Raw genomic sequence first — 21227 nt, forward strand, 5'->3', positions numbered from 1 at the left:
CCTGGATCTCTCCCACTTTAATACCTTGCTGCCCATGGCTCCCCTCAATCTATCTACTCAACCCTTTTTATCCCCAGTCCTCCATCCAGTGTAGACAGTGTGATGAGAACAGTTTACTGTGTCTGGGATGCCTTTGGCACACATGCAACATACTGTAATATATAGAGCACAGATGAGCCCACTGAAATCAGTCTCTCTCCAATCTTCACGCCTCAGAAATGTATACGTGCACACACATCAAGATGTGAGTTGTAAAAGAACAGCCACATGTCATAGAAAGAGAAAAGAATGGATACATGCAAAACAGGGCTGGCAAAAAAAAGAGCATAGGCTGACTGGGAGGGGTTGAAATGGAGAGACAGCCAATGCGCAGCTCTGCATCTTGAGGAAGAGAGGGGGAGAGAGATGAGGGGAGAGTGAGGAAGTGAGAGGGATGGAAAGAGAGGGAGAAAGAGGGAGGGGGTGAGGCTAAGGCAGTCACTGAGAGGGAAGATTCCAGCATGATGCTGTTGGATGTGGGCTGCTCTCTAACCGGTCTCTAGCTGTCCCTTTGACAGAGCCAGAGTGTGTGAGTCTGGTAACTGTGCTTCACCAGCTCTGGGGGCTTTACTGCTGCTTGGGCTGAGGCAGAAGCCGACTTGCTGGTTTCCCTGACTGGAGCCGAGGTCTAGGGCAGGGCAGGTTAGGGCTGGCTGTAGGGCCGTTTGCGGCGGGGCCCCACGGGGAGCAAACATGAGTGTTCCCATGCTAAAGATCGGGGCGGTGCTCAGCACCATGGCCATGGTGACCAACTGGATGTCTCAGACTCTGCCCTCTCTGGTGGGACTCAACGGAACCACTATCTCCAGAGGGGGCACCTCGGAGAGGATTGTCAGTGTGCGTAAGACTTTTTTGCTTATTTTGCGAGTGTGTGCACTGTATTTGTCCATGCATGATCTCACTGTGAATGTAATAGAAAAAGAGAGATGAAAGATAGACACAGCAGGAGACAGAGTGAAGAAAAAGATACTAGCATGTGAGATAGTGTGTCTACGTGTTTAACTACAGCTGAGGGGTTTCGAGACGGACTTCGAGAGTCTTTCTCGAGGACTATGATATATTAATAAGACAGAGATGTTGATGGTAGGCATGCATGAGAGCAATGTTTCAACATAATGTGATTGATGCACATGTTGGTGTGTGGGTCACATTTAGTATAATTATGCCGAAATGTGGGCTTGTGACTGTAAGTGATGGTGAGAGGTGGAAGACGCAGTGGACGGCTGCAGTAAATCATATGTTTTTGACGGGGTGACAGGAGGTAGAAAGCTGTTCTGAGTGATGCTCAGGCTGATCCCATCTGTCAGTCACCTCCAGGGTGGGAAGGATGGTGCTCAGATTCAAAGGTGATGAGGAAGACACGGAGGTTGAGACAATGTTACAGTTTCAAGGATCCACTCCTATAGTAAAACACTCTGGTACGTATGGAGGTCATACAGGTATAGAGAGACCATTGGGGGTGTTTTGCAACTGAAAAGCAGTTTTGGTTCAGTTTATTGTTGAAGTTTGATATTTAAATTGTGTTTACACGGTAGCTTGTCTTCTGTTTAATGCACACACGCAAGTTTTATGTTTGTCTGTCTCAGAGTTCTAATGGGAGGTAAATATCAAGCAGACGCATAAATTAGGTATTTTCTGGTTCATCAGCGGTTAATGATTGCCTTTGCCTCTGCCTGAGTGTGTTTTTATGGCACCTTTCCCATTAAGAAAATGCCTTGGTCTGTTGAAATGATTGATTCAAATTGAATATCCCAAGAGATCTGTGACCATCTGGACATGGGCGTGTGTGTGTGTGCGTGTGCATGTGCGTGTGTGTGTTTGTAATTTCAAATATGTACCCTGAGTATGTTTAGGCATTCTTGTCTCAGGGGTAAAGGTCCATCTGCTTGAAGAAGAGTTTTATAATTTATAACGGTTCGTTAAAACATCAATCCCCCGCTTTATGTCTCCTTAATGTTTCAGTGGGTTGAAATGTTTTCTTTGGAGAAAAAGCTGTGAAAATGTCAAGCACCTAACTAAAAGCACTTTTCTCCAAACTTGTTTTATCTTTCCTACAATGTGTTCTTATCTCAGAAAGTAATTTTGAGTACAATATCAAAGTAAAATCATAATCTAATCTTTGTAACATTTCAGCGTGTCAGGCTTGTTTGAATTATTTAAAGCACTAAACTCTATAATCCTATTGAACACCCACCTTTCCCCCTGGGGTTTTGGTCTGGATAAGCCATCCCTTTATTTTCTATACGGGCATATCCTGCTCAGGGTCAAGGGGAATAACAAAATGTTGCAAGGTTTCTTTTCAGTGAACTCATTCTAATCAAAACTCGTGACTGGAAGCCTTATTTGCATTTCAAAAGACTGGATACAATGAAATACTATACATAGTTATGAGTGGATATTTTCTTTCAGGCAACTCTCCTTTACAACCAATGGAGAAAAAAGGCGGCCATTGATGTTCATGCCATTAAAGTTTCATCAAAACTGATGAGCCAGTTTGATTGTGCCAGGAATTATCATAGTATAACAGTCTGTTGTGATGGGAAGTGTCTTCGCTTTGAGACAGGGATAATCTCCCTCATAAACAATTGCAGCGAATAAAACTTTAATGTAAAACCTTGCCTCAAAGTCCCATCACTATTAATGAAACATTTGCCTGTGATGATCTAAGAGGCAGTCATGACTCATACAATGTTTAGAGTTCTAATCAAAGACAATCTAGCCACGGTCTTGTGACGCTGTGGTGCCTGTGTGCCAGTGGCCATTGCATGGCTGCTCCCCACCCTGGCACCAATGCATGCTCAGAGCTATTTTCAAAGTCTGCTTCACTTGCTTTCTGTGCCTGTCTTCTAACCAGCTGATCCAAGAACACAGCTGACTGAGTTCATATGGCCTTTCTGCCATGGCACTGAGCACAACACTGCCTGGATGCTTGTACACATCTGGATAGTGCAAAACCATGTTCCTTAATGAGCGGAAGAGACCTGGGAACTCTAACACTTACATGGAATTGGTGTGGCTGCGTAGGATGGTCAAGCCAAGATAAGCTGTAGACCTTTTTAGGCTGTGCAGTCACAAAATGTTATTTATAATCATATCAATGATCAAGAAATGCATTGTTAATCTATTAACAAAATTGACATTCATTTTGCAATTACAGTTAATATTCCTTAAATTGGAGAAGCAGCTCTGTCTGGTCTTTTAACATGATTTTCTGAACTCAAAAGTCAAAAAGGACAACCTTAATCGCAGATAGTCACCAAAGCACTGCCAAATTTGTTTTGTGACATGTAAGTCATAACAACTTTAATTGTATCTGAATATAGCTGGAGGAAATTCTGAGCCACCCTTCTGTAATGCACAGCATTACTTGCAAACAAGTTTTCCCAACGGTAAGATATAAAAACAATACTGGTCCAAGAGTTGAGCCCTGGTGTACTCCACACTTAAAAGTCAAAGTAGAAAGTTTATTGAGATAGATGATGTCTGTTTTATAGCAATAAGACATAATCCACTTCAGAAGTACCTGCTCATGATTCTCGCAGTCTGGATAACACGTTTAATAGATGTAGTAAGGATTACTGGCACGTTATGTTTTATTTGAAGGTTTCATTTACTAAAACAGATGTCTATTTTTATTTATTTTAAATCATGTTTTGTGTGTGCAATGCAGAGAATATCAATCAAACTAGTGCTGGGTTGTTTAGATATCATAATTTATTTTTCATTTTCAAAATCACTCCTCTGTAATGGGCACTCAAGGGAAAAATCTTTCAAACTGGTGCTTGTTTATTCATGTTAAGAATGGCTTTCATCCATTTTTGCAAATTAACTCGTCATTGTTTAATATACATTTTGTGTGTATGTTTTCACGTCATAGAGCTTTACATACTGTTGTTGTATACGCACAATATTGCACTGAAAGACCGCACAGTTTGTGTGCGTGTGTGTGTGTGTGTGTGTGTGTGTGTGTGTGTGTGTGTGTGTGTGTGTGTGTGTGTGTGTGTGTGTGTGTGTGTGTCTTGACTCTCCCTTTGATATCTAAAATTAGAAAGCTGTGAGGCAGAAGAGTGGAGAAAATATTCTCACCATCAAAAGAGAGCATGAAACAACAAATGGCGGAGTACAAAGAGCCAGGGCTCAGAATCTGATTGGGGTCACCCAGCCTGTGTCTGTCTGCGTGTGAGACTGTAAACTTCATCACATCCACTGTGCAATCCAATAAAGCAGATTGTAAAGAGCAATTCTTGGCTATGGATTAAAGATTAAACACCGCTGCTGAAATTTATTTCAGCACTTTGCTTTTATGTTTATTAACCAAACTTTATTTGAGCCATGACAGGTGTCCTCTACTACCTAGTCAACGTGAAGTGGTGTGAAGCGCCAGAATGAGTGAAAGACAATCTTGTAAAAGACTTATTAAATTGTCTTAATACATGAGGTAACTGTGTGATAGCCCGTGTACAAAGCACTATTGATCCCAGACTTTATAGCTGGGCTCATAATCAAGATTTTGACATGGTTCATTTGCCATTACTAGAGTGTAATTTCAATACTCTGAACATATTGCTTTGCCCTTCAAAAGCAATTTGATGATTTCACAATTCACACACTTCTACAATCCATATTTTCCTCCATGGAACCACTGACTGTGTTCTAACAGTTTATAAAGTGTTTTCTCACACTAGCTAGCCTGCCACTGTCGTCTCCCTCCTCTATTTAACACCAGCCGTGACAGAGCTATCTTGTACCCGTCTAACAGCAGACAGCATGGTAGTAGCAGCTTGCTCCAAAAAGTATAAAGTTGTACCTCGTACGTGCTGAGCATTGGTGAGTATAATTTACTCTCACTTCTCCAGGAGTTCTCCTACTGAGCCCCCCCTTCAAATAGTGCTTGACGCATCTGCTCCCCCCACTGTCATTCAAGTGGGATCCGGATTGGTGTGAGTGAGCTGCAGATGGAAAGCAAGTAGGACACCACGCAGGAGGGGTGGCAGTCACGGGAGTGATGGAGTGGGAGAAAGTGCGAGGCAGCAGGGAGGAAAAGGAGGCAGCAGGGAGAGGGCCACGATGAGTTTATGAGTCATATTATTGACTGGCAACCATGCTGCGCTGATTGTTGTAATTGGTTTTCCTTGGGCCCAGGAGAGACCAGGGACTTCACCAGGAGTCCTTATTGAATTTTATTGTAAAGGCCAGCAGCTGGCCTGTGCATTGAGGATTGACTGATCGTCATCTGTTCATTTAAAGAGTGTGTGTGTATTTGCATGTTTATATTGGCACGGCCAATTACATCAATACCCAGCAAATTTGAAAAATGAGATCTGATTGTTTGGCCAAAGTATAGATTGAAGTGGGCTCTGTGTAACAAGGACAGATTTTTCAACTTTGCTGGAAACAAGAGAAGAGAAGTTAATGGCTGGCATAAAACATAATTCTGCAGAGGGAGAGAGGAAAAGAAAGTGAAGCTAGGGAACTTAGATAAACAAAGTTGGCGTTGTGGGATGGAAACAGAAGGAGGAGATTACATTGGTAGCACCTCTTCATTTCTTATCCTTACTCTCAGTCTATCTAACCTTGAGGTCACTTATTTCCTAAACATGCTTCTGTCTTGCCGTTCTCTACAACTTTATCTCAGTCCTCCTGTTCTTACACTGCCTGTCCTCTGTGGCGTTGCAGTTTCACAGATGTAAGTTCAGTTCACAGTGTATCAGTCAGCTCTCTCCCATATCCCAGGACTGGTGCCTGCTTCTGAAGGTTTGCCCCTTCTGCCTGCTGCTTATGAAAGTAGTAATAGACTTCCCGTCATGCTCATAAAGTAGCAAGCTGTAGATTTATGATCTCATTTAGCTCTGGCTTTACAGCAGCCAACTCCAGGGTCGGTCTAATGAAACGCCAGAGGAAGTCCATCCTGCAACTCTTGACAGTGATACCAACGGCTCCAATGTCTAATTGGATAATCCCTCTGAACTTCTGAATCATTAACAACACAAGGGTTCTGAGAGCCTTTACACTGCGAGGAGGCATCAGGTAATAGCCAGAGGTGGTTCGTGGTTAGCCCAAAAAACTGCATACACTGCCTACATGTTATCTGATCTGAACATTATCTCTTTCTGTCTGCAGCGTATAGGAGTCAAGGGAGGAATGCTTGTCACATTTGGTTACTACTTTTTCGCTTAGTAATGACCACACCCTCTCATCTCATTTCCTCCTCCCCTCTCTCAGCAGGGATTTAACTGAAGTTGACATTTGACATTGTGGCTGGGCAGCGTTTGAACTAAGCTCAAGGAAATTAGAGCCATCTCTCTCTTTCCTGTCAGCCTTTCTCAAACCACTTTTCCACCTATCAGCGAATCAGTAACTCCCACCTAAAATCCCTTTTCTATTGGGAGTATGTAATTGGAAGACAAGCCTGCAGTGGATGGTGGGACTTTACAGGTTGAGTCTCTAAAATCTTATGTCATGGGAACAAAGGGAACCCTGGGGTGGTGCAAAAGGGGCAGTTCAGAAACCTCAAGGGGTAATTTTCACTTTAGTAAGCAAGACCAATTGATTTATCATCTCTCTTGCCCTCTGCGGTTTCCTGTTGTTTTCATTGCTGCAGTCTTCTTTCTTAATGGGCTTTTGCATGGCAGCCATTAATGTGACAGCTTAAATCTGGCACTTACATATTCTATTTCATCCCTCACATCAGATATGTGAACACCTCCTCTCTCCTGAAACCACATGGGAGGAAAGGGTTATCCTTCAGACCTGAAATGCCCCCAGCTAACCGCCACTGAAAGGCAGAAAGAAGATTTAATCATATTTACATTAAACCAATGTTCAGAAAAATATTTCCAAGTTTACAACTTAAACTCGGGGCATCAGTTGCATATGAGGGAAGATAAATAGCAACGGCTCAGACACAAAGCATATAGGGACAAAGCACATTTGCATTAAAGAATTACCTCTTCCCCACTGTGCTCTAAACTGCCACCGTGATGAGAATGGGTAAGTTAGTTCAGAATGGATAGGTGGGTGGTAATGAAATTGGAAAAGATTCAAATAAGCTCTTAATTTCAGCCCAGCATTTATGAAAAATTAATGAAGAGAAGAGAAGATGTGACGCTGTGAGAGCTCTGTGGCTTGGGAAAGAGCACATGAGGAGCCCAGCATGAGTTTAAACATGTTGGAAAATGAATAAAGTATTATGATAATGGAGCTGACATGCCTCCAGTACTAGTAGTTGAATTTTGAACTTGTTGCCTATCACTGCCCACTATGTAACGTAATATAAAATAGAACTGTGACACCAACTGTGGCTTGTTTCAGACTGATAGCAGTATGAAATATTGATGCCCACTTCTGCATCCATTCGCAAGAATCCTTCTTAAATCAAGGTGACTATCTGGTGCGTAGGCAGACAGCCCCCACATGTATGGATATGAGGTAATTTTATTGAATGCAGGAGGTGGCACATAGTGAGCAACATAAGTGGATTCTGCTGTTGTGAAGCAAACTAACCTCCACCTGTTTAACACTGCAGGATATCAAGTATAATGAGAAGTCGGTGTGCAATGCTATCTAACACACACATCCACAGTATCGTATCAACCACAGCATATGCTCCCCTTAAGTCCGGCAGCAACCATGCATACAGCTGCAGGGACGAACCCTCTCGGGGGTAGATCAGTAGTGTAGCTGCAGTTTTAAATGCATGTCCAAATGCATGCATTATTAAAATGGGTAAGAATTCAATCAAATACTGTATGTACAAGAATAATATATGTGCTGTTCTTGCAGATATATACAGATAGACACAATGCCATACTCACAGAGCTACTTACTGTAAACATATGAGCACACTCACGCACACCCGCTGCAATAAATCAGAAGTCCTGACAGTGAGTGAGATGCGGGCAGAGAAGCAGACAGAGGAAAAGAATATCCCCCTCGGGCAAAGGCAGAATGAAACACACAGTCAGATGCGGTTGAAAGAAATCGGAGGAGGCTCTGCTGTTGTGCTGTTGTCTTGGTTTTACTGCCAACTCTGGCCTCAGACCTCTGTCGTCTTTCCACCGACTGTACAGTCACAGCCTTCTGAAGCTGAATTGCCTCAAAGATGGAAGAAGTTAGAAATGTGTTGACTGACAGAAGAAAAACTGAGCAAGTGACTGCAAGAACTGGCTGCATACTGACTCACAACTATGCATCAATACTAATAATAATGGAATGATAATTTGAAGAGAGTGCCAATAACACTGTCAGTCATACTGAAATTTCACTAATGTATGTATGGAATAATGATTGAATATGAATAGAAATGTGAATAGTATATTACTCCTTGCTTACTTTAATTAAATGTTTATGTATTAATTTTAAAAATGTATGAGTCTACTTGAAAAGAATGAAACAGATAAAATATAAAAAAAGAATGTATAATGTCATTGTCATGGCTGACATTACAGCATATTTAATTCACTTGGAGTAAGTCTGATTTAAAAATCACTCATTTGGAGTGAAGAGTGGGTGAGTGTGAGAGTGAGGAAGGAAGAGAGGAGGAAGGCAGTGAGAGTAGTGAGAGCAGGAGAGGAAAGGGAGAGAGGGGAGGGGAGGGGAGGGGGGGTCGGGTGCCAAGGGATTGGCAGGAGTGACAAGACGTGACAGTGAGCACATTGGCTTGCAGGGTGGTTACTACTTTACACTCCAATCACACAGTCCCCCTGTCCCCCAAGACATTTTAATCTGATCCCCCCGACCCAAGGAGACGAAAATACAGTACACCACTGCTCGGAGCAAAGCAGGCGAGCGGCTCCGAGCCACAATATTTTATTTCCAGCCCTTTCCTTCCACTTATGTGAATGGGTCTTTAATTTTAGCACTAAAATGGCTGCTCCTTCTCTCATTACATTTCGCTTTATATGCTGAGTGTGTGTAGGTGCAGCGTGAATGAAGGGATCGTCCTGGCCAGGCCTTGGCGTAAACTGTGTGTACATGTGCTTGCATGCGCACAGCACTACTTTTGATTGGATTAGTAAGAGAGAGACATCCATCCTTTCAGCCTCGCCGCTCCTCCACTGGTTACGGGCTGCATTATCGATCCCGAACAGCTCTATTTCCTCTCTGTGTCCAAGCTTATTAGATGCTCTGCTTTCACGCAGCCTGGCCTGATACCGCCCTCTTCCTCTTTTTCTTTGAAAACCCCCAGTTAACTCTCCCATTTGTCTTTGTCTTTCTTCATCCTCCATCAAGCTCTTGCTCAAAATCTGTCATGCTGTTTTTTTTTCCTACCTGTGTTGTGTATTTTCCACCGATGTTCTTGTCTTATCTTTATCTGCACCCATTTCATCTTATTTTCTCCCTCCGACTCTTCTATCCTTCATCTCTCCTCCTGTCTTTACAGCTGGGAGCCTCACCTCTGTCAATCTCTGGCTTTGCTTTGTCTCTCTCTGATGCTCTCCGGTTAATACTAAAATTAGACTGCAAGTGATTTTGAGTCACTGGAGGGATCAATAGCCATTAATTGCCTTTGGGGAAAAGTAACTTTTGACAGGGTTGCGTGAGAGAAAGAGAATACCATGGAGAAATTATGACTTTGTATCTAACTTATGGTGACAGAATGGGCACAACTAATCACAATATAGAATGCATTAAAGGGAGTCTTTTTTTTCTCCAAACACTTTCTACAACACTTTCAAGTACAAGATACATTTATTAGTTTAGAAAGGTTTTATAAGAGTGGAACACTTCAGATTACTGTTGATACATGCTGGCAGGATAAACTATCTTGTCTGCCCTCATGCATTTGGAAAAGCCTGCTTGGTAGAAACATAGATAAACAAAAGCAGACAGAAGTAACCCATTTCTTCACTTGCAATAAGATATACATTTCTCTATTTTCCTGCAGGCTCTGTACCCAAGCCCAGAGGAAGGCTGGCAGATCTACAGCTCGGCACAGGACGCAGATGGGAAGTGTATCTGTACCGTGGTCGCACCGGCTCAGAACATGTGTAACCGCGACCCACGCAGCAGACAACTTCGCCAGCTCATGGAGAAGGTGACAGCTGTCCATAATACACTCACTTTGAGACACGACTCTTACCCACACAGACACACATACCGCCACACATGCACTGCGCTCATGTCTGGCACCGTCTGTCAGTTACAGGCTACTGAAGTGAAAAGTCTCACTTCCTCTAAACTACAGTTGATAAGCCATGAAGACGAGTGTGATGTCAATCGGAAGACTGTTGTCTTTCTTTCCTTTTAGTCACATAGTTGCTTAAGCCTGGATTGGATTGCACACATTAAAGCTGTTTGCTCAAACTTGTGTTCATTATGTCTTGCTCTAAGTGAAAAATATAAGTCAACACTCTTTTTGTATGAATACCCGTGTCAAGCAAATAAATGTAATGTCGTACAAAAACGTGTAGGCACGCAAAACCCTCAAGCACAGTACACTGTTTCTGCAACTGGACAATAAATCAATGTTTTATTTACATTGAATACTATTGACCTACAGTGCACTGCATGCAAATGTATTTTCATGCTAGTGGCTATTGCAGGAGAGGACCTCTGCTTACAACAAATCCAGCTGCTTGTGACTCTCTTATTTTTGTGTGGAGGCTCAAATCCGGGGGGGGGGGGGGGGGGGGGGGTCCTCAGTCACAGAGTGAGTGAAGACCTGGGAGTAGAGAGTTAGAAAAGAGTAGGTAAGACATTGATGTGGTCTTGTGAAGGGAGATGGTGGTAAATTGAGATATTGAAAAGGCTCTGAGGTCCTGATGGATCAATGAGACACTTGAATTCACATATTGCATTCATTCTCATTGAAGTTTGCCTTTTCCCCTGACAGTCTCTGTCTGTTGCTGTTTCAAGCACACCTTCATACAGATAAAATCCACACTCACACACACTCTTTAAAAGAAGCATATTCCAACACAGAAGGTATATTCTGTGTTGGAATATATATATATATATATATATATATATATATATATATATATATATATATATATATATATATATATATATATATATAGATGCACCGGTATGTCTATAGGAATTGGTGAATGTAAAGAATACTGTTTCTGCAAGTTTCTAGGTATGCAGAAATAAAACCCAGCACAACCAGTGTGTGTGTTTTGAATACTGGATTTGTCCTTTTCGCCAGTTGAAAGAATTTCTGAGCCGTCGACATTGCAATGTGATCTTGTGTGCTGTAAATGCAGTGAGCTTAACATAATTTTTAGTGTTGTGAAGACGAGATATACAGCTGAAAATCAGGTTAAACCCATCTGCTCATCTTAAAAAATGAGTATAGGTGTTTGTAGAAATCAGTAAAACCTTTAAAATAGAAAATCTAATACAACAGATGCAGAAGATGCAGAATGCTGACCAATCAGAGCACTTTAAAGGGGGTGAACCCAGGAAAATCAGACAGACGGTATGAGAAAAATAAAAACAAATTTGAATATTAAAGCATGTAAACATGCTCTAGAAGAAACCCAACATACAAGTATAACATTGGACATATGTATGAGTCAGAGAGGTGTAGATTTTGACACTAAATATTAAGGGTGCAGTTTGTGTTGCTGCATTGTATAACATGTCACAATACAAGCACAATAAGCCTTCAGAAATGACCAGAGTTAAATCATCACCCGTCTGACACTCTCTGAATATTACAAGCCTTTTCAAATGGGTTTTTTTATCGTGTCTTCCCTATTGTACATGCATGCTGCTTGTAAGACACCAGTTATCAGAGCCAAGCGTGCCCGTCAAATACAGTCCACAGCCCAACCTAATGAAGACACCTGGGGTCAGCTGCAAACGAGTTAAAGCCACATGTTAAAGGAGTGAGTGTGTGTGTGTGTGTGTGTGTGTGTGTGTGTGTGTGTGTGTGTGTGTGTGTGTGTGTGTGTGTGTGTGTGTGTGTGTGTGTGTGTGTGTGTGTGTGTGTGTGTGTGTGTGTGTGTGTGTGTGTGTGTGTGTGTGTGTGTGTGTGTGTGTGTGTGTGTGTGTGTGTGTGTGCGTGTGTGTGCCATGGCCAGACATCCTCATCTGAACCCAGAGCATGTGTGGGAATTATTTCAGCGGACCAGATTCACAAACGCTCTCCCTGACACAGCCAGCCAAGGTTGCAACAACAATGTCAAAACCACCCTCTGTTCAAAGAATGTAAAGTAGCCTTGGGGAAAAAAGCCTCTATTCAGCTTTCTACAAAGACAGACAAAATACCATCCAGAGCTGGCGAGAGATCACTCACGGCATAGACTTTAGAACACCTCCACCCCCTTTGACCTCTCTGTCCGACTGACTGTGTTGAGAGGAGCTCAAATTAGATAGGAGGGCACAGTAATGCATGCAGCCACACAAACACACTTGGTACAGTTGGTACAGTGCAACTCATTACACTGGACACCTGCGACTGATTGAATTCTGGAAAGTATAAGGGTGGGAAGCATCTTCTGCAGCCAGAAGAAAATGTGTGAAATGTGTGGTATGTGTATGAGTGAGCAGGTCAGTTATCACAGCTCAGAGGACGGACTGCCACCGCAGCCCAGTAGGATGGTGACACTGCATTTGCTGAGACTTCAGGCTGGTGTAACAGTTACACATCCATCCAACCATCTCATCTGTAGTGCTGTCAAATATGACAGTGAGTTAATTGGTGAAGGAAAATGTATTCTGTTGAAAATGTTCCCTGGACAGTTCATGAAGCATGTGGGAGATGAGTTGGGTGTCGAAAAAAGTAAGCTGGACACAAAGTAATTGAGTGGGCTGTCAAAGTGTAGGCAAGCAAGGCATTTAGTGCTAAACAGACTTTATGTCAAACTGTGACTTTGAGAGTTGTCACTGATGTTTTCGTTAGTAGGGATTTGAATAAATATGTTGTGTGCCTAGAGTTTCAGCGGTGCGTGCCTGTGTGGGTGGGTGTCTGTTTGTGTGGGTAGTTGAACATATGTACACGTGAGACGCCTGTATGCACCACAGACCTGCAACATTTGTCAATGTTCAGATGATTTCTGGCCAGTTTAGTGCATCGTGCAGAAGATGAGGGGGTGTTTGAAACAGTAGGCTGGTTATGCAGCAACAGAGTGGGCTGTCAAAGTGTGAGCAAGCGGAGGACTTTGTCAAAATTAAACATAGTGCAAAACTGAGAACTGCGATTCAATAAACACCTACCTGACAGCATGTTTACACCTCCATGAGATGTATTCTGTTTGCATTATATTTTGTATGTATCCATCAACTTGTTTACACTGCCATAATGGTATAAGACTGCTATCTTCTATTTTGATAGCTGTGGGAAATGGATATACAGTACATATGGAAATGGGATATGTATACCTTAACTGAGTACCCAACTATATACTTTTGTTGCATGATTTATGAATGCATGTTTGTATGCATTATCTTGATAAATTCTGGTAAACTGTGCTGCCCTTTCAATATCCTTGTCTTTTATCTTGGTTATTGTTGTTTTTTGTTTCTTAGTTTTTTGCTTTTATTTAATTTTTCACCTGTTTATCGTTTTTGTATATTGTTAGTAATGGTTGGGTTTTCAACTGTGTTGTATACGACAAAAATGTGTTAACTCTATACTTGAAAGACATTTTTAAACTCATTGCTGATGTGAAGTATTTAGGTTTTATCGTCACACCCATTGTTTTCTTCCTACTGGGTGCAGAGTTTTTAATTTACAGTACTGGGGGGCAATCCTACAATCATCTTTCAAAACAACATGATGATGTTAAAAGAGTCTATTTATAGTAAATTCGAGTAGATATTACATTTTTCCTTATACAAATTGGAATAAAGGGATGACAAATTGCAATGGATGCCTTGAGGGAAAAATTATTTTTCCATATCTGTTTATCCCTCGGGCACTGCAAGACATCCCAGCATGCACTGGGTGAAAGTGATGGAAACATCTTAGAACGGTTGGCAGTTTGCTGACTGAGACAAATACACAAGCTGTGCGCATTTCAGAGTTTTCAATTCACCTGAGCTGCATGCACAGGTCAGGTGAATTGAAGGATACCTGAACATTATACTCAAGTAAAAGTATTGTTACTTTAGAGAAATTTTATTAAAGTGAAAAGTGTTAAGTAGATGAGTAAAAATGTAGTGCGAGCGGATGACTAAATGTTACAGTGTTACACTTTTAGAAGGAGGGTTAATAACAAGTAGGGCTGGGCAATATGGACAAAATCAAAGATATAATGAATAAATATTTTGGCCAAATACAACTAAACTAAAGTAAACAAAAAGGACAGACAATACACAGAACAAAGCCTCACCACAGCAGACAACGCAGAGATATAAACAATATAAACTCCACAGCAACTGCAGCCACAAACACAATCAAAAAGAGAGTGTGTAAGTTCTGCACACCGTGATGCACGCACACAACTATATGTTGCTAGGCAACAAGGCCATAGGCCTACATTGAATTACAACAAATGAGTTGTTGTACTTTTATGTCTGAATGGCATTCTGTGAGTGTTGTGTATCGCAATGTCCTCCTCAATCCAGGTTAAATTTCTTAGCTCATTCATTGTCTATATAACTCAGTCTCTCTTTAAAGGTTTTTTTTTTAACTTTGGGTTGTGTAAACTGTCAGCAAGTAGCAAACAAATGTTCCATCCCAGTTTCAAGCTCAAGATGATGTCTAGTTTTGTCCAACCAACAATCCGCAAAAAAGATATCCAGCTTTCCGTCACAGAAACTAAAGAAAACATTCCCATTCCAGAAGAATGACTTAAAGTACTTGATTATTTAAATAGCTTATCAACTAATCACTAAATTGACAAATCAGTTCAGCTTTAATTGCAAGCTAGAGCTGCTTGTCTGATGAGGAATGGAGGATTGTAGAAAAATCCATTCCATTAAGATTAACACTAAAAAAATTCAACTAACATCTGTGTGTGTGTGTGTGTGTGTGTGTGTGTGTGTGTGTGTGTGTGTGTGTGTGTGTGTGTGTGTGTGTGTGTGTGTGTGTGTGTGTGTGTGTGTGTGTGTGTGTGTGTGTGTGTGTGTGTGTGTGTGTGTGTGTGTGTGTGTGTGTGTGTTGTGTGTGACAGGTTCAGAACATTAGCCAGTCAATGGAGGTGCTGGACCTGCGAACGTACAGAGATCTACAGTATGTAAGGAACACCGAGAGCCTAATGAAAGTGGTGGATGGAAAGCTGAAGGTGGCCTCTGAAAATCCCCGCAGTCTCAATCCGAAGGGCTTTCAGGTAATTGGCTGTCTATCACCTTCTCTACAGCAGTGCGTGTGTGTATTATTCTCAAGTGAATGCAGATACCATTAGATGTGGCAGCGCTCTCCATGTGTCCACACAAACTTTGCCAGATGCATTGCAATTTCTTTTTCTTTTCACAGACAATAAAACTTTGTATGACTCCCAATAGACTGCGGTATAGGTACACAAATTCAATTCCCAAACTATCTCTAAGTCATTGTGTTATGCACAGAGGAAATTTGAGCAGATTCACATGCTTCTAAATTATTAAACTCCTGAACCTAGAAGATAAGTGTTTTTTTCCTGTATTGCTTTCTTCTCTTGCCTCACTCAGCCTCTCTTCCTCTATATACTTAACATTCTGGTGTCTGCTCTTGGATAACATATTCACATTTATCTCCACCTTATCTCCCTACAAGCTAAGTCTCAACTGCCATTATCAGAGGGCCTTTTTGTCTTCCTGTCAGCATGCTGTCTTGCCCAGGCTTTCTTCACATTTCTCACACCCTTACAGATATTAGATGGACCATAAAATAGTTTGATTAAAAGATGCCTTGATAAATGCTAAGTGTGCTTTACCCCTGGGAACCTGCCTCAGCACAGCGACAAGCATGAATGGCTGTGTTTTGCTTTTGTTTTATGAAAGCAAGTCCAACGGAGGTAATGAAGATGTTTATGAAATTAGCCAATTCCTCAGGAAAGCCTGGGATGACTAAAATATGCAGAATAGTGGGCATTATATCCCAGGACTTGTCTGAATGCAAATCCGCAATCGAATAAAGAGAAGAGGGGGAAAAAAATAAGCAGGATTTGACCGGAGCAGGTTGGCTGATGAATGCGTGCAGCTCAAAGTTGCCAATGGCAGAGCGTGGGAGATTAACGAGACCGAATTTTCGCAGCTTGAAAAGGGGAAAATGAGATTTATGATGTGGCGCCACAGGGCTGAGAGCTGCTCCATCACCAGATTTACGATAAACCTTAACAAGGAGGAAACAGCCCCTCCTGTGGTGGCCACACTTTATTGATACACCTATTTCTCTCTTGAGCCTTCTAACTTCCAAGCAGGCAGCATGGCTCTCCTGCTGTTTCCTGCACTCGTACCTAAGGACACATTGTTCTTTTTATTTCTAAACACATGAGTCACAGACCAAGTTTACACCCAGCAGCTACATGCTCCTCACTGTACATGAAATCAATCAAACCAACTGTGACAGTAAACACTTGTTCATTTGGTCACATTGAAAATAATGTGTAAATTCAGTGGCGTTCTAATCCACACAGAGAGTTATGAATGGCAATCAATCTATATACAGATCGTTAAAAGAAGCCCACACAAGTCAAACAAGTGGGTGGAAACTTGATAAAGCAACAAAAAGCAGACAACTGAGAAAAATGTTATGTTATATAAACAGTTTATATTAGAGGGCATAAATATTAGGAGAGAAATTGTGTACAGCAGTCTAAAATATAGCCACATGAAGAGAAATGGACAATTTCGATGTTCATGCCAAAAATGTAATGCATGAAATTGAATTCAATTATACCTTGGTGCATTTGTACTATTAATCTCATGATGAATCCAGACGCTAAGAAATTGAGCTGATGATCCAGCTCCAATATGAGCCCCTGATTGAGAGATGATCTACGAAGCAGAAGCAACAATTGAAGATTGAAGGGCTAGCTCCTCTGCACACAATCCCCCTGTACCGACTAGAATGATCGACTTCATCCCCTGTCTTATATTCTTTCAGTGTTCATTCTTCTCCACTCCTTTTTGCTTTTCCATGTGTCTTTCTCTGTGATTGCTGTCTTAGGAGTTGAAAGACAAGGTGACCCAGCTGCTGCCCCTGCTTCCAGTGTTGGAACAGTACAAGACAGATGCTAAGATGATCCTGCGTCTTCGGGAGGAGGTGAGGAATCTCTCGTTGGTGCTGATGGCCATCCAAGAAGAGATGGGGGCTTATGATTATGAGGAGCTGCGCCAGAGAGTCCTGCTGCTGGAGACCAGGCTCCACTCCTGCATGCAGAAACTAGGTATAAGATATATATTAATGCATGTGGGTGTGTGGGTGGTTAGTCATTGAATGTTTGATTTGAAATTAATTCTCAAATACCATTTTAGCACTTAAACAATCAGATGTTAGACAGCAACAATGCACAAATGAATTCATGAAAAATTAAAGATCACCAATGGTCAAAAGTCTGTTGTACATTGGCACCAATTCCACTCCCCTCAGTGTTTGAATTATATGCATAAATTAAAGCGAAATTGGCCTAGAAAGCCTGAATGAATAATTGATTGCACTCTCATATAATGTGTTAGCTTAAACTGATGATTTTACAAAATTCCACATATATAAACTGATGACTTAACAGGAAAAACTACAGTTAGAGTTTAGCCTTTAGGTCATTAGTGTTTTGTTATTGGCTTTGATTAAGTGCTTTCATAAATTAAAAGCTTCATTCAGAGATATAATACTTGTTACATACTTGTATATAATAATTTAGAATCAAGATAACTTTTATCTTATAAGTGCTTTACAAAACTGGGTAAACAAATGCAAAGAAGGGGAAACCTAAAACAATGATTGAAACAGATATCTTTTAAAAAAAACTGATTTTAAAAAAGCATGCAAGAACTGTTTTTAATATGTTTAGGAAAAAAAACAGTCAATAAATACATTGATCCATGTGTTCTTGCAAATCACTAGTAAAATTTCAATCCCAAACACGTTTTATTTACCTCTGACTTGTATTGGATGGGATTAAACCTCTTGCACCCAAGTGAAATTTCAAATTATCACATGTCCTTTTTTAAATGAAGTATTTATGGCTTCAGAAAGTGCTGCTTTTCTGAAACATAGTCATGAGTTTCATCTGCCCAAAGTGATATGTTTTTACAGATGTGAACTAATAAAACCCCTAAACTGACAAAACCATATAGGGCCTAAAACCCAGCTTTGTGGAACACGAGTTCCTTGGCATAACTATGTCCATCTGTTCGGTGTGTATGCAGTGTGGCAGTTTGTATGTGCGTGTGCCCTACATTAATCCATACATTTGTATTGGCGTCCCACCTATTTCTCTTTTTTGACCTCCAGGCTGTGGAAAACTGACTGGTGTCAGTAATCCCATCACAGTACGTGCATCAGGGTCAAGGTTTGGTTCCTGGATGACCGATACCATGATCCCCAGCTCAGACAACCGAGTAAGTCCCTCTGTTTCCATGCTACCCCCTGAACATGAACCCTTTAATCCCTGCTACCTACTTAATTCAACAGAGGATAGAAGAATGAAAGTCATAGTCAAAAAAAACTGTCGGCTGCTCAATGGAAGAAATACCTCTCGCAGCAACAATGTTGTGATACTGCAGTGACTGATTGACTGTTTTGCCTGAGTAAGACTTCTCATGAGCCCTAGAGGACGACAGACAGAGAGAGAAATTGGGATGCAAAGCTGAGCAACTGATAGATAGTGTCCTTTTTTATTCTCCCTGTCTACTTCTGTCACTGCAACTCTAGCTGATTAATCACTTCGTCATCAGTGGAGAAATGAATGAGTTGTTTGGTCTAAAGTTTTCTAAATCACCTTGGTAATTACGAGGAGTGTACCGAGATGCTGTGGAGCCAGATGATATAGCCATGGCTTCACCTGATTAGAGTTGACATGTGGTTTGGTTTGGGCAGATACACAGTTAAAAAGCTGTGGAAAAAGGCACAACTAAGGGAGAAAATGAAGAGGAATTGTGGGGCCTGGTGAATGGGTGAATTGGTTGTGGTGGAAGAGTGGATTATTTGAGATCTGAAGGGGAGAATGGAAACAGATACAGTGTAAGTGGAGGGATGACAATGGCCTTTTTCATCCCCATGCTGAATCATAACAGGCTAAATAGATATTGCCAACAGAGAAGGTCAATTTCTGTGATTGAATGCCATGATCTTTGTCTTTAATCACCTTACTTGCTAAGATCACATTAGACTCTTTAGATCAATCACTGATTGTATAAAAAGCCAGATAAATCAACAACATGACATCAACACCCGCACCAATCATAATAACCATATTTGGGAAAACATCATTGTTGCTGAGGAGCCAGAAAAAAAACATGGTCTGGCACAGCTCTAAAGACTCATTTAGCAGGCAGGGGAAGACAATGCTTAATGCTTCATAATCTCCCCCTTTTCATAATTCAGCTATGGTACACCACCTTCCCTCGATTCCTCTCATACACTACCTCACTCCACTGGAAATTATATTCAAGGAAATGACCTATTCTACACCTGGAGAGCATGCGAAAGCAGGAACAGAGAGGAAGAAAAGAAAAAATATGGATGGGACGTCAGAAGAACGAGAGTTACATCTTAGCAAAGCTCTCCTTGATATGTTAAGGACAAAATTAATATCTAAGCCAACTGCAGTTTAATTGATTCAATTAAAAGCTGAACTGTGCCTCAGCGGAAGCATTGAGGGAATGAGATGGGAGATGCAGCCAGAGAGGGGCCATGTCAGTGGAGAGATCCGCTGAGAGTGCTTGAGGAAAAAGATTGAGCTGCTAAATGTATCGATTTTCTGTAAATGTGGACTGGAAAGGCCAGGAAGCACAAGCAGTGGTTGAATGCAAAGCGTAGGCGATGTCTTCACTCCCGCACATGAGAGGGATCGATACTTCTGCAGAAACACATTCAAGGATGCACATGAAGACATACAGACTAGTAGAGATTTACCATAAACGCACACACAACCCGCTTACTTTGCTCAGGTCATTGCCAAAGGCTATAATGAGACAATGCTGATAGTGTTCTTGCAGAGAGGTGTGTCAGTGTCAGGTATAACAGCATTCTCCTATAACCTCTAGCTCTTCTCATTCATCTCCTTCAGTTTGTCTCCTCTTCCCAATAGGATTCATATTTCTTCTCTCCACAGGTGTGGTCCATGGATGGTTACTTCAAGGGACGGCGTGTCCTGGAATACCGCACAATGAATGATTTCATGAAGGGTCAGAACTTTGTGCAGCACTTGCTGCCTCACCCCTGGGCAGGCACTGGTCATGTGGTCTACAATGGCTCACTGTACTACAACAAATATCAGAGCAACATCATCATCAAGTACCACTTCCGTTCTCGAAGTGTGCTGGTACAGCGCAGCCTGAGTGGTGCCGGCTACAACAACACCTTTCCCTACTCCTGGGGTGGCTCCTCAGACATCGACCTGATGGCAGATGAGAATGGCCTGTGGGCTGTTTACACCACCATCCCCAATGCTGGGAACATTGTCATCAGCCGACTGGAGCCCCAGAGTCTGGAAGTTCTGCAGACTTGGGATACGGGCTTTCCCAAGCGCAGTGCTGGAGAGTCTTTCATGATCTGCGGTACACTTTATGTCACCAACTCCCACCTGGCTGGTGCCAAGATCTACTTTGCCTATTACACCAACACATCAAGCTATGAGTACACAGACATCCCCTTCCACAATCAATACTCCCACATCTCAATGATGGACTACAACCCCAGGGAGAGGGTCCTGTACACCTGGAACAACGGACACCAGGTGCTCTACAATGTCACACTGTTCCAAGTTATTAAGACTTCTGGGGACTGAGAGCCCTCAGAGTGACCCACTTAAAAAAATGCTGTGATCATTGTTCGGGGAGGGGCAAATGGCTTGGTTGAAGGTGGGTGGGGGGGTTATGGGTGGTGTGGGTGGGGGGGTTATGGGTGGTGTGGGTGGGGGGGTTATGGCTGGTGTGGGTAGGAGGGAGTTTTTTTTAAGAATTTAAATATTCATAGAGTGCTATTATTCACATCCTCAAAAAACACTCCGACAGCAAGGTCGGTAAAGATACAAGACAGAGTGCTTATCTTATTTTTCTTTCTGTGACGAGTAAGCATGGTTCTTTTTATTTGTGATGAGAAATAAATATCAATCTTTACCATTTATGACTTTGTATTTCATTGTCAC

General features: G+C 41.8%; 1 protein-coding gene across 2 annotated transcripts; it reads left to right on the plus strand.

Moving 5' to 3' along the window:
* Positions 1 to 591: 591 nt before the first annotated feature.
* olfm2a (olfactomedin 2a) lies at positions 592 to 20867 on the plus strand (the record flags this gene model as incomplete). Of its 2 annotated transcripts, none has more annotated exons than XM_083930513.1 (6): positions 592 to 876; positions 9926 to 10075; positions 15108 to 15263; positions 17084 to 17303; positions 18371 to 18477; positions 20193 to 20867. In XM_083930513.1, the coding sequence occupies exons 1-6, from the start codon at positions 733 to 735 to the stop codon at positions 20865 to 20867; spliced, it is 1452 nt and encodes a 483-aa protein (XP_083786639.1). In that variant the 5' UTR covers positions 592 to 732. The 2 variants fall into 2 exon arrangements, with proteins under 2 accessions (XP_083786639.1, XP_083786640.1); XM_083930514.1 differs by having other exon boundaries at positions 592 to 870.
* Positions 20868 to 21227: the final 360 nt, after the last annotated feature.

The sequence above is a fragment of the Echiichthys vipera genome (assembly GCF_963691815.1).
Source record: "Echiichthys vipera genome assembly, chromosome: 17".
NCBI lineage: Eukaryota > Metazoa > Chordata > Actinopteri > Perciformes > Trachinidae > Echiichthys > Echiichthys vipera.